General features: G+C 40.9%; 1 protein-coding gene across 2 annotated transcripts in view; it reads right to left on the minus strand.

Moving 5' to 3' along the window:
* samd4a (sterile alpha motif domain containing 4A) overlaps positions 1 to 14,214 on the minus strand; it is a 43,299-nt gene that overhangs the window by 7,170 nt on the left and 21,915 nt on the right. Inside the window, exons 3-12 of one of the 2 annotated variants that reach the window (XM_026377845.1) lie at positions 12,046 to 12,642; positions 9,211 to 9,498; positions 7,628 to 7,737; positions 7,178 to 7,264; positions 6,099 to 6,345; positions 5,914 to 5,999; positions 4,761 to 4,879; positions 3,991 to 4,192; positions 2,162 to 2,288; positions 42 to 125 (exon numbers count right to left, since the gene is read on the minus strand). In XM_026377845.1, coding sequence (XP_026233630.1) covers positions 42 to 125; positions 2,162 to 2,288; positions 3,991 to 4,192; positions 4,761 to 4,879; positions 5,914 to 5,999; positions 6,099 to 6,345; positions 7,178 to 7,264; positions 7,628 to 7,737; positions 9,211 to 9,498; positions 12,046 to 12,642 — 1,947 coding nt within the window. The remainder of the gene's footprint in view (positions 1 to 41; positions 126 to 2,161; positions 2,289 to 3,990; positions 4,193 to 4,760; positions 4,880 to 5,913; positions 6,000 to 6,098; positions 6,346 to 7,177; positions 7,265 to 7,627; positions 7,738 to 9,210; positions 9,499 to 12,045; positions 12,643 to 14,214) is intronic. The other variant, XM_026377846.1, reaches the window with a different exon arrangement.

Genomic DNA, 14,214 nt, shown 5'->3' on the forward strand with positions numbered 1-14,214 from the left:
TGTACCTTCTGTATTATGATCAATCAAAATCTGTGTGTTACCTCCCAAGGCGTGCTCTGTCATACTGAGACACAGAGACTCAAGGCGATTGTTGATGTCTGGCTCTGTCACTGGTAAGTGAAGATCTGTACAATGACAAAAACACATTTGAAACAGCATCAGTACCAGTGGATACAAATACACAACACAAACACACCATGTGAGCAAAAAAGTCCTGAAGATGGTCACAGCAGTTTCAGTAACTTGACTTAATCATATTACGACTTTGACAATAAACAGAATCATGATAGGTGTGTGTGCACACGTGTGTGTGTGTGTGAAGGGACTGAAACTTAATCCATGATAGCACTCAAAATAGAATACAATTTAAATTATGACGCTGTTTTGATATGACAATATAGTAATCATTATCTTCTGCTATTTTTCAGATGAAATGTTTTTATATGTTTAATTACTCAATTAATAATAAAGACTAAATACCAGTATAGCTTGATATTGATCATCATGTGTCCACGATGAATCATGTTAGCACCTACAGTACACACTTACACTAAACCTTTCCTCCCGAAACCTAACCATGTGATATCCCTGTTCTGCTATCTAACATACCCCTTTTGTGTAAATTGTGGAATAATGAAAGTAAAATGACCGAAACAACTGGCAATTTCATTACAACTGACCCACGCCATTTTTTATACCGAAAGCTGTTGTTCACAGTGCTGGGAGTGAGTATTTGGGCCACTGCACAGCCTAGCAACTGATTCCAGCCATTCAGTCCTTAGGTGGCTCTTCAACACAAGCTGGGCAGTGAAAATCCCTTGTGGCCAGAGAGAAAAGCTGAGTGAGGCCCAGTAGTCCACACTAGGCTATTTATAGGCTCAAATCCCTACCACCCCCCACCCCCATCTCTGGACACAGACTTAGAAACACACAAACACACACCGAAAAAAACTGTACACACACTTGCTCCTTCATTCCCTCACTTTCTGTACCATGTCTCATCGAATAAGCCTCTTTTATTCGTTTGTTGGGAGAGAAGGAAAGATTGCAGATACATAAACAGGGACAGAGGGGGTGGAGGATGTCTAGCCTTTCAAATCAGTTGCTCTGGCCGAGACCCAGCCACAGCCGCCCTTGAGGGTGACTGCTGTGTGTGCATGACTCTGCAGAGTTGTCAAAGAAGGACAGATGGAGGGATGGCAGACAAAGAGAGCAGGGGAGAGAGAGGGAGAGAGATGGGAAAGTTAAGAAAGAGTGAGTCAGGGAGAGAAGGAAGTGAAGAAGAGTGGGCCAGGGTGCCCCGTCCTCTCTGCACAAAGAGCCTCATTGTAAGACTCCTCCACTCTTTCCTCCCTCCCTGCCTCCATCTCTTCCTCTCTCACATACAGTCTCCACTCTCCCTCCACCTAACTTCCCTCCTCTCTGTGTTTTCTTGAAATTTGTTTTTCCTCTTCATTCTAAAAAAAACCCACTGCTGCTGGTGTGGGTGTGTGTGTGTGTGTGTGTGTGTGTTTGTGTGTATGTGACAGGTCGGAGGAAGTCCCAGCTTGTCCTATTACTGTCCACTGTTCCCATGGGACAAAGTCCAGTCAGCAGAGGCAACTACAGGTCACTCTGCCTGGCGCCGATGGTTACCAAAACCCCAGTCTGTGTGAACACTTTGAGTGTGGGGCTGTCAGACTGGGAATTTTCAAGGGAATTGACAAGACAGCTCAACTCAGAAATGCCTTTTCTGCATTTTACTGTGGATAAAAAAATATCTCCCATAATGATAAACGCTGGGTAGAGTAACTTTTTTTCTTGAGATGCCATCTCCTCTTGTATGCAGGCCAATACTGTCAATTAATTAGAGCCAATGATTGGAGCAATTATTTCCAGTGTGGAAGAAACAATACACTATTCTTGTGCTAAAAGAGGGATTTCACTTCATAAGGACAAGGAGAAGTGTGATATGAGTGAATGTTGTGACTTCCACATGAAGTTCCTGTTTAGAAATCATCATTGTCAATATAAAAACAACACAAGTGGAAGCTACATCTTTCTAATATTAAATGAGAGAATAAAGAATAGAACCACATAAAACTGGTGAAGGTGAAAACAATAAACAGTTCTTGGTATCAAGTAAAGTTTTCCCATTATGTCATTTCCTTGCGCTTCTTACCAGCTTGTTGGAACATAACCATAGTTTGTGGTGTGGTGTGAACTGGGAGGGAGCGGGTCCTCTGCACAGAGCTGTGGGTCCGGCTGGGCATACTGTTGCTTCCTCCAGGGTTGGCAAACCACAGACCCTGATGAGAATATATTAATATTGACTTCGTAAACATGCAAACACATATGTACGACTAGTATCTCATCTAGTATCTACTGTTGTCATCTACAGTCCCTTATGTCAAATTTATAGGAAATTTGTTCAGTATTTCAGAATGTTGTATTCAGAAAAAGATGCTGGATCATACCTGATCATAAACATGGTAATGACTGAACAAAAAATACTTGCTATACATACACTCACCACTGCGTATATACTGTATATACATATGTATTTATATAGTGCATTGATAAATAGGTATGTGCTTTTGATGTTGTTTCAGACAGTGTAATAACATTGCATGAAGCTGACCTGTATGGACAGCAACCAAGAAGTAAACCATTACCCAAGCAAGAGTATAAACTTTAAGAGAATAAACTTTGACAGAGAACATGAAAAGAAGCCTGATAAATGACATCACATTCTTTCATAAGGAAAGTTCAAATGCACAACGTATTTGTGCTTTAATAACCTGTAAATGACCTGTAAATACAATTTAAATCAAAATTACTTCATTTTAAATACCCTACACGGCTGCTTTTCACTGATCAAAAAGGTATATGAAATGTGGAAGATTAAAAGATGCCGGGTGGAATATAAAGACCACAGCTTCTTTAACATTTGCACTCTATCTGCTTCTGTCTGGCCCACGCACCTAATCACAGTCTCAGACGCTCACCACATAAATTCCTCACTGTAACCTGCCTATTATACCCCCAACACCACTACCACATGCCCCTCCCTCACCTCGCTCCCTCTGCCCCCCCCCTCAGCTCTCCAGTGCTGCGGGCCAGGGAAAAACAGGAAATGCCTGTGCACTGTTCTCACTGCCTCTAACTGGCTCTCTCACTCTCTCTCTCATACATACTCATATAAACTCTCTCACTCATGGCCCCTCCTCCTCCAACACCACAGCCTCCTCTCCCAAACGATGACTCACATATTTCACTCCCACCCTCCTTGTCCCTCTCTACACATCCACACTACTATCCCACAGAAGAAGGTTGAGTGTGACGAGGAGGAACTAAGGTATTTCCTTCTATTGTGAGAAACATATGTGGGTGAGAGAGCAGGAGGGACAGAGGTATAGACAGGTTCCTTATGAACTGGGTCAGCCCAGATCAGAACGTGCCAGGATGGGACTGAAACAGTTCAACAGCTCCTCCTATTTCAGTGTTCGACACTGACGCAGGGCCTCTGGTATGTGGGGTGACCTGCCTACAAGTTCCAGCCACCTCACTTCATTTGCCAAACACCACTACTGCTCCTCTTCCTCTCCCCACATTTTTTTCATCATGGAATAAAAAGCCTATTTCAGGCAGAATACGTGCTGAAGAAGGAATTCTGCTGTACAGGTTACTGTAAACACTTTGGAATGTATTATATGTTCCTTTGTCAGTAACAAATACCATTGCCGCTTACTATTGCTGGCACTGGAAATGCATATGATAATTTAGTTTGAGTTTCTTTCTGTATTGTAAACATACATTTGAAGGCCATTCAAGAAACAATCTGAACTACTTATCCTTGTCGGACTCATCTCAACTCTCAATTGTAAGTAATACTTATTTTTTAGCATGTAAAGCAGTTCTATTGAAAATCTCCTACTCTTTGTGGCCCTGCTCTTCCCACTGGGTTAGGCATAGCTGTCTTTGCAGGTGGAGATAATCTATTTGACTCACCTGTCTCCCTTGCTTGGGGCCGGTGGGTGTGCTGCTAGAGCTTCGAGGTGTGGGTCCTAGCAGCCCCCCACTGCCTAGCAGGTTCAGCCTGGCACCTGGCAAGCTCCTGGAGGGCATCTGGAACTGGCGAAGGCTCCTCCTGGCAGACACACTGCCCCCAACACAGCCAGTGGTGGGGAGAGAATTGGACTGGCCAAAACGACTAAAGGAAGACAAGACAAAAAGTCAGATAGGGACAAACACTTACTGAGTTCCTAATTTATTTTTGTTATACTTTGTTTGCTACATTTAGTAAAATATTTGTATCTGTTTATTTATAATAAAACTGAACTCACCCCATTAGTTTTTTATTTTAATTGACATTTATTTGAGCAAGAACTAGTACAGTATATAGTACAAAACTAGGCTTAAGTAGTTTTTCTATCCCTAGATGGGTTTTACATAAAACTTTACAATAAAACTTTACAAAATTGCACAAAACAAACACAAACAATCACAACACAAATACCATAAAATAACAAGCACCATATTTTCCATGTCTGTATGACTGATGCCTCTGTAAATATATTTTCAGTTTGAGTAAAAAAAAAAAATCATCTGTCCAAATGAATTTCTGAAATTTCTCACCCATTCAATAATTTACTGACAGATATTCACTAGTTGTTGTTTATAACCTGGTTGTTTTGTTAAAGTGGAAGTGACTTTGACTTACAGTGTTTTAACTGCAGACAGAGGAATATTTATATTACTGTATCTATCTGTGTGTGTACCTCCTCTGTGGTCGGTACCCTGCTATGTCAGGGAGTGCCTTCCTGGGAATGGACCTGAACAGCCTCTGGACCTGTTGTTTCCATGACAACAGCCTCTTCTTCTGTGTTTCAGTGAAGGACTGAGAGGGAGGAGGAGGGGAAAACAGGACATGCTAACCAGTGATCAACTGAAGCACAACTGCGACTATAGCTCAGGATTTTCAGGACAGCATTATGGAGCAAAATGACAATTTCACCAAACACAAGCATGATGAAGCACGTTTACAGTTGTATGGAAATGTGTGTGCACCACTGGACAAATTACATATTTTCTTTTATTTATGAAGTTCAAAGAAGATATAATCCCTGCAGCAAACAGGTATTAAACATTTGTCTTCAGTTGTTAATGCACTGTTTCTAAAAAAGGACAATTAGCCACAGCAAAACTCAAAATCCACCATGAACTACCTCATAAAACACAAGCTGGTCCTTAGCCTCCTGACCTGATCACTGAAAATATATAGGTAGATTTTAAACAACAGGCTGTTGTGGAAGGAATAGTTGGTAAAAATTAATAAATTAAAAATAGAATAGAAAGACTCCTCATCCTCATAATGTATTATATATATTTCTAACTCTAGAATTTCAGAGTCAGAGTGGTCTAGATGAGAGCAATCAGCTCTTTAAACTGGCAAAATTCATCTACAGCATCTACCCTATTTACTCTCAGCTCATATCATTAAGGAGGCAAATTCTTCAAATTTTTCATTTTAGTGAAAAGTTTTTCAGGGGTCTGAAATGTTAATAAAAAAAAGCAAGTTGCACAACATTTACAGTTCTATTTTTGTATGACTACACTGTTGAGTGTACATATTTCAAATTTTTGTGATTATATTAAATCACAAACACTTTTGAATTTGTCCTTAAACCTCACCAAATTCTCTCTTTCAGAAACTTTAAATATACAGTATACAATAGCCAATCCCACAACATCAAAGAATATTGTTATGATAATAAGTCATATTTTGACAGATGTTTTTATTGATTAACTCTCCAATCACTGATCCTATTGTCAGACCTAAACGTCCTGTTTTGTCTGTTCCTTGTATGTAACTATTATATGTATGTAGTTTGATGTGTGCGTGTTTGTGAGTATTCCCGAAGGAGTAGCTACCTCATGGATAAGGCACTTGTCGATGAGTTGTAGGTAGGAGCTGATGTTGTCCTCGTCTGACCTTGATACCAATAGTTGGGTACAAACTGAGGATGGGGTAAAGATGGTACAGTTATTTAAATGACACACAAGCCTCCCTTAGTCTGTAAAACAATCTCAACTGAGTATTGACGCATACAGCTCACCTTTGCCCATCACACGAGTGAACTGGCCAGGTAGGTCCCCCTCGCCGATAACGCTTGTGCCCGACTCAGACTCTCCACTGCCTCCCCCAGTTAGGTGAGAGCCAAGTGCAGCACTCTTGCCCTCGGGGCTCAGAAGAGGGCGCTGCAGGGAGGCCTCCTCGCTGTCACTAAAAGCCTTGATAGGTGTCATAATCATCTGGTGGAGCTCCTGCAGCGGGCCACGCAGATTACTGCCCTCCAACACATCCTGATGGATTAAATGATGAGGAGGAGGATGAAGGGGGGAAAGTATGTAAAAGAAGGGATGCATCAGAAACATCTTAACAAAAGAAAAAGTGTTGCTTAACAGATCATTTGATAACAGATCAAATAGTGGCAGATTGTTGGGGCATTTACAATGAACATGTCAAAAATAAGAGTTGCAACTTTAGGCTACTCGTGTGAACTTAGTTCCCTTAGTTTTGAAGAAATCGTATAAAAAGTATTAAGACATAACTGAACTGCCGTGTGATTTAATAGAGAATAAAGAAATGTCAAAAATACATGCATCTAATTTTCCTTAACTACTTTTGTCCGTGTGTATCATATCAGCCCCCCACCCTTCACAAAGCAATGCTGTGCATGAGTCTGTGTAAACCAAAAATACCAAGCAACAGGTGTCTTGTTTCCCTCACACTACCAATGCAGCAGTAGCAAATTTTAAATTGAAGCGTTGGTGAAAAGGTTAAGCCTGAATTTAGCTGGCCCAAGAAGTTCTTCCTGTGGTGTGCCCTTGAGTGTAATTGTCTTGCTTTGAAGGATGAACAGAGGGACAAGGGATGGGTGGGGGGTCAGATGGGTCTAAATTCAGAGCCCAAAACACTCCTTCCTGTGTTAGATGTTTCCCTAGCTGCTATCGTACAAACGTAATAGCGACTTAAACTTAGAATTTTCTTTCTCTCTCACTTACAGGCACGAAAACAATGGCGGTGCACTGTGGTATCGACTCAGGCTACATGAAAATGAAAATGTTTGTGAATGTGTTTGTGTGAAGATAAAGAAGAGGAGGACAAGGAGATGTGGTATACACTCATTCTGACCTTTTCCAGACTGCGCAGTATGTTCTGCCTCTCTTTCAGTTTCTGAATGCTGATAACAATCTTGTGTCGAGCTCCTTTAGTGACTTTCTGTTGGAGGAAAGGGTTTGTTTCAAACAACTCTCGTCATTGGTGATGGGCAGAATAATTTAACAAAATATTTATTTGAAGCATTCAATATATTCACATATCAATAATTGAGCAGTATACTAACTAATAGTTATATTATAGTAGAGTGAAAAAAGAGTTAGCAGCTCCTGGACAAAGTTTACAGCTTCCAAGGTTGCTGTGTTCATTTCAGCTATGTCCTCTGTTTCAGAATGGACTGAAATGTCTTTAACTACTAACAGTGGATACAACAGAAACTAGAAAGCAAAAACTTCTCCATGTAAAGTTTATTCTTTTTCAAAAACTGCCACTAAGAATTGAAAAAAACTGTATATGTATACAAACCTGTGCCTCAAGCTGCTCTTCAGACAGTGACATCATCTCATCATAAGTCATTGTGGAGAAGAGAGTGGCGTACTTATGGAGGCGAAGACTCTTCAGCCATGCAGGAACATCTATTAGGAAGCAAACACATATACTCAGATTAGATTTTCATGCTATTTGTCAACATGTTTTCTTGAAGTTTTGTGGGCAATGGTTTTCTATTTGGTGTTGTGCATAGAGGTTGACTGGATGAGCTGCACTGTCCTTCACACTGGCGGATCAGTCATTAAACCAATTTACACCGATAGACCCGGCCAAAATTGATTATACCCATGTTCACGCAATTTGTCTTAAATTGAAATCACGCGTTATATACTTTGTCAGTGATTACAGGTAAATTGACTTTTATTTCATTGAGGTTGTACTTTTATGTCCATTTTCCCTACGTAGTCTAATGAATCTGTTCGTTTTTAAGATCAAATACCCAATACTTCAACTTAAAAATCATAGTAACTGTAAGATGGTACAATATTAGTGTACAGTCACGACATGGTCTAAAAATTATACTGAATAGATGTGACATATCATATTATCCGCAATAACACCAATATAGCAATGTAAAAGTTAATGCTATAAAAAATTTTAATTTCAGCATGTGACATTAAAGTAGAATTTATCCGTCCAGATTTCTACTCTTCTTTTTATGACGTTTTATTAATCAGCCAGAATAAGCGCAGATACAGGTCAATGCTGATTAATTATAATTGTCAAATGTTGGTCCCATTAGTTGGATGACTGAATAACAAATCGGTCGCTCACTAACTCTGATAGAGGTTTAAAACTATGCCTATGATTTAACTATCTCTATGGTTTAAGCCCCAGGGCACAGACACGTCCTTATATGAAATCTTGAGAAGTCAAGACTATGTAACACTTTGGGACTCAAGGATGAACTAACATCTAAAAGCTAGTGATATTCTGTGAGCAAAAGACAAAGGAAATGGTTTTACCATTCTTCCATAAAATGAAATCATTCATCATTCATCAGTTTTGCCACTGCTTTCCAGCTTAAATGGATGACAAATTTAAATTTTGTGAAAGAAAGTTAGTAGAAAAGTAGTTAGTACAGCAAACAGTGATAGTCTCAGAGTAAAGCCAATGGGGTCAGAACCCCCTGCCTCTCCTGACAAACTGCCCTGACTGGATCAACAGTTTGTTATACAAGTTTGTCCACTAAACTGGTCATGTCTCTCTGTCTCTTGTAAAAATAGTTTTTCACTGAAAAACCAAGCAAACAGGACTGTGTGTCCTGCTAAAAGAATGTAGGGCAAAATGTCATTGGATTTGTCTTGACATTAAGTCACTGAAGACATCTTAGTGTAGTAGTTAGTGTAGTGGTAAGATCACCACCTTCCATGTGGGAGACTGGGGTTCAAATCCCAGCTGTGGTCTACCTCCAGTAGAGCTCCTTAGACAAGACCTCCTTATGCTTACCCTGCCTACCCGGTTTACAGATTCAACAAGGTCCCTAACTTTCTGTAATTTGCTAAGCGCCTGCTCTCCTGAAACAATAATGTGTATTGTCAAGTATCTTTCTTTCTCACCCCTCATGCCACTGCCCTCCTCATGGAAGGAACTGCGATGCAAACCCGAACCTCCACCCAAGCCAGCCTCCTCCAGATGTTCACTGCCTCCACTGCCTGATGAGGCAATGCTGCTCTGGGGTGAGAGAGGTGCATGATCTGGGGCTGGGCCTCTAGCAGACCGTAGGTCCTCCTGGGACAGCCAGACATGCCCTAGAGGCTGGTTGCTGGGCCCACTCATAGGAGGCGTGAGGGACACTGAGCGCTTTAGGGGACTGTGCTGCTGGCTGCCACCTCCACTTGTCAGAACTGCAAGACAAGAGCAAAACTAGTTAGGTAGGTAATTAGGGAGATGCACGCTGTTAAAACCTAGCTTAACTTATACTGACAAAAACTGCTGCCGTAATTTAGCTTTTTCTCCACACAGTATTTAGCTGATCACAGCAGGATCTTATTACAATGGCACCTGCCAGGCGGTGGGATATATTAGTCAGCAAGTGAAGTCAACTCACAAAGTTGATGTCTTTGAAGTATGATGTACTGTAGCAGCAAATGGGCAAGTCAATGATCTGAGTGACTTTGACAGCCAAATTATGATGGCTAAACGACTGGGTCAGAACAGTATGCAGAGGTCAGTACCTACCAAATGTGCCATAGTGTCATAGAAATCCAAAGCTCACTGACGTGCATGGGGAGTAATGGGTAGCTCATCTTTTCCGATCCCACAAATGCACAAATTGATGTAAAAATGTAATGTTGGCTACCATCAATATGGTGAGGGCTCAACATGAGTTGGCGTGTAAAAAAGTACAAAGTATAATTTACTGTTACATTCTAGGTGATTCTGATTCTGTGCCGGGGACAAGTAATAATCATGAATAATTAAGGAAGTTACCGCTGTTGTGGCAGCTGCAGAAATGTGTACAGAAAATCTCAGTTTGGAGATGTTCATATGGATATACTAATATTTCCTTGAATACTCTACCACTTTCTTTTTACTTTTACTACTTTTTCTACTTATCTATTAATAATTGAAAACTGTGCTTCTCGTGATAAATTTATGATGGAGACCTAGTGGGGTCAAAACACAGTTACAGAAATCCCAATATTTTAAGTTGAGTACAAGCAGCCCAGGCTCAGATTTCTCCTACCAAAGGAGATAAACAAAATGGAAAGGTGGGGAGTCGAAGAGCTTTTTGTGTCGCCACTCTGACGGGGTAAGCTACCACCAATACTCAGTCTCTCTCTTCCTTCTCCTATATGCGATCCTCTTTCTGTTATGTGCTATGTATAGGACTTCATGGGCGCAGTTTAAAATAGGTGCCCATCTAACATTACAAGTTCCAGTCCCTAAATATTAGCCATTTCCCCAAAATACAGTCTCCCACAAAGGCTGCCTTACAAGGGAAAGGATGGGTGGTATGTGCTGCTGTGGCTTGGACTAAGGCTGAGAGTATGAGGGGTGGGGTCATCAGGATGTGCTACTAGTTGTACACAGGTTGATGGGGTTGGATAGTTATCCTCCTGTGATCATCATCACGACTAGATGAATTCAGTGTGTACAGAAGCCTGCAGGCTTGGTAGCCAACTGTGAGTAACACAAAGTAAATACAGGATATTTAGAATTACACCAGACTTCTGCATTCATTGTTTGTGATATGAATGAATGAAAAAAGAAATAGTAAGATGTTATGCCAAAAGCATTGATAAAACATATGTTATCATCTTTTTTCATTGCTTTGATTGTAGCCAATTCAACAACTCAGTTTCATTAGTTCAGAAAAATGTTGGATCACTGTTTTCTATGCTAGTGGCTGGAGTAACTCAAGTTTATCAGTTGTGAAATCCTCAGGTCTTTTGTGTGTGACTGAAGTTGCTGGCGGTCAAAAATACAAGATCTGTCTTCGAGCAGTGAGCAGGGTTTTAAATGTGTCTTTATTTATAAACCCTCAGCTGTTTCCTTCATCTCCCAAAAAAAAAAAAAAAACAGAGAGCCCTTGCATTCTTGTCTGGAAATATCCTGCTCTGACCATAGTTATGTTTAATTTCAACAGCCCTGCACTCTCTGTGTGTTGTCTTCCACCTATCACAACTTCTGTAGTTGCTGTGTGGGTTGATGAGAACACCGTTCGTCTGACCAGAGTGTATTTACTGTGTTCAGCATGCACCTCATGGCTTAGTAGTGTCTTTAATATAATTAGAATTACAACAGCATTTCAGCTAAATTTGAATGTCCACTGCCTTTGTCCAATTTCATACTGATATTTATTGTGCCTGCTGGCCATCATTGTTATAATTGTTCTTTTAAAAACAAAATAATTCACTTTAATTTTCACTAAAACGGAAAACAGAACTGTGGCCATACAGCTGTCTTTATAGTCCATTACACACAAGTTATTGTGTTTCAAGCGGGCACTAAACAAACACTAAATACTAAACAAGTGTGCCTGGGCGTTGGCACTTTGCTTTAGAAATGCAGCCATCTCCTGTCTAACAATATAAAACAATCAAAGGAAAAATAAACCTACTGTACAGTCCATGGATAAGATGATAAGATGATAAATATTGATTATCTTGTGTCTGTGTCTAAGGAATGTAAACTCTGGGCAGATCAATGAGCACAGGAATCGGTTTTCAGTACTATGAGGTATTAAGTGTTGTATATCCATCTTCTTTTTTGCACCTTAAACAGAATGTGTATGAAAATGGTGCACACATTGATCCAAGTAAAATTTTCTTCCTTTCTCTTGTTATCTTAAAATACTCAGAATCATTATGCAGCTAGTGATTTACAGTTTTTAATCAAGGTCTAGTATTATTGTACAAAGCACAGAGAACAAATGGGATTTGACTTACTAATGTTACTGCTTCCACCAGTTCCAACTGTGTTGATGGTTGCCGGCACAGATGATGATGGATAGAGAAGCAGGTGCCCATTCTCACAGCCCTGTTGCTGCTGATGCCAACTACCACCCAGCCCTGAATCTCTGGAGCTCTGCCACCCATTGAGGCGGTCATCTGAGCCATAGCGCTGGTGGAGATGCAAAGAGAACAGGTTGCCTGATGAAGAGGAGTTAGTTGAGGAGGAGGAGCCTGATGAGGTGAGGGTGGATGGAGGTGTGGACTGGTGGTGGTGATGATGTGGCCCAGAAGGAGGAGGCCTTTCCAGGGAGTCTCCCCGGGCTGCAGCCCTCTCCTCCAGGTGGTTGAGCCAGAGTGCCAAAGCAGAACGGTCTTCCAAGGAGGTGGCGGGGTGGATCAGGGCATATGACAGGAGCTGGCGAGACTCTTCCAGGTGATGACCATGCTCGATGGTATGTGCCAGGATGCGTGGCAACAGACGCATGTATTCACCTTTGGCTTCAACATTGCCAGGTTTGAGCAGTGGCAGATGGGTGAGGACAAGCGAGATAACGCGCTCCTTAGGCTCGCCTTGCCACTGGCTGATCACCCCTGTAGAACATGGACAAAGGGAAAAAACAATTATTATCATTTCATAATTAAAATGTTGGCATCTCCTGACTGGATCACAATGAGGAACAGAACACCACTAGATACACAATCAAAGCTATCTCCAAAACAGAATACTATTGCATATGCAAGAAGATAATAAAACAGAACACAACTTATAGATAAAAAGATGAATTAGTGAACACATGGAGATTTAAAAATAGAGTGACGTCAGGTCCACTAGTCATCCTTCTATTTTGCTCACCCATCTCTGTAGGCTACTGATGGTGGTTGTACAACTCTATACATAACATTGAGGTCATGGAGCTCTATTGTTGTTCAAGGCAGTAGCCTGTTAGGAGCCCATTCCTATCATCTTGGCCCAGGTCTATAGATACCAACAGGACAGAGAAATGACTTAGGACAGCCACACAAATAGAGAAAGGACACAACAGGGAGCAGGGTGGCTTCAATTCTTCCCTAGGAGATGTGTCTGTGTGAATCTGACTGTAGTCAGTAATTCAGTCTTCAGTCTTAACCCTAAGGATCTTTTATATTTTATGACAATGTCTCAGCCAGTGACTCTATGTGTCTCACATCTACTAGGATGAGGCTGAAGGAGCAGTATCACATGTTGCCCAGACGACTTCCAACAAAATGAAAACACCTTCAGATCCGTGTTAGCGAATGTGAATATGTGATTTGATGGAACGAACAAAGTTACTGTAACTAGGCCAAGCTGTCCCAAAGCCCAGCAGAGAGCCTACACTGACATAAAGCAAAAGGGAAGAAGAGGTGGGGAAAGACTGAGGTGGAAAGGAGTTTGAGAGGGAGGGGAGAAAATAAATGAAGGGAGGGAGCCAATGTGTGAGGGGAGCCAGGGAGTTACTCCACTCTGCTCCAGAGATGATGTAATTCTTCATTCCTCTGAATGAGGCAAGCCTTGGTCCATCCAAGAAAAGGAATTTTTCCATGATTAAAAATAATTTCCAAATGACTGGAACCATTAAGCTGTAACATAGAAACTTTGATAAATAATAAAGCTTACAAAAGTAGTGGTACACTGCCAACTTTTAGGCATCAGCATCATTAATCTTGTCATTTACTTGGTCAGATGGTCATATTTAATCTCTCTGTAGAGCGCTCTTCTAATTCAAATTTACTCCTCAGAAGACAAAAATACCTGAATGTGGGATCTAAAGTCAACACTTCTTTCAGCAAAATCTCAATAAATACCATAGTAAAAATAAATATGTAAGGAATAACTGGAAAAAAGACATTTCACATAGAATCAAGGCAGATACTAAGGCCTATAGAAGGGAGAAAGAAAGTGTGAAACTAATAAAACATGGGTGACCCCACACAACTGATGAGGACATTAACTGATCAAAAGGCTCTTTAAAATTTGTAACCACACAATGCAACAACTCAAATTAAAGTCAAAGTGGACAGTATGAGAAAGTCTTCCCATGCATGTCAAACTTTTTCCTTCCATGGTGGCTCCCACCCTGGGCCTTAAGGGGAAAGTACTAACCTCTTCCAACTGGAGTAAAAAGGAAGGGAGGAGGAGAGGGG

The sequence above is a fragment of the Anabas testudineus genome, chromosome 3 (assembly GCF_900324465.2).
Source record: "Anabas testudineus chromosome 3, fAnaTes1.2, whole genome shotgun sequence".
NCBI lineage: Eukaryota > Metazoa > Chordata > Actinopteri > Anabantiformes > Anabantidae > Anabas > Anabas testudineus.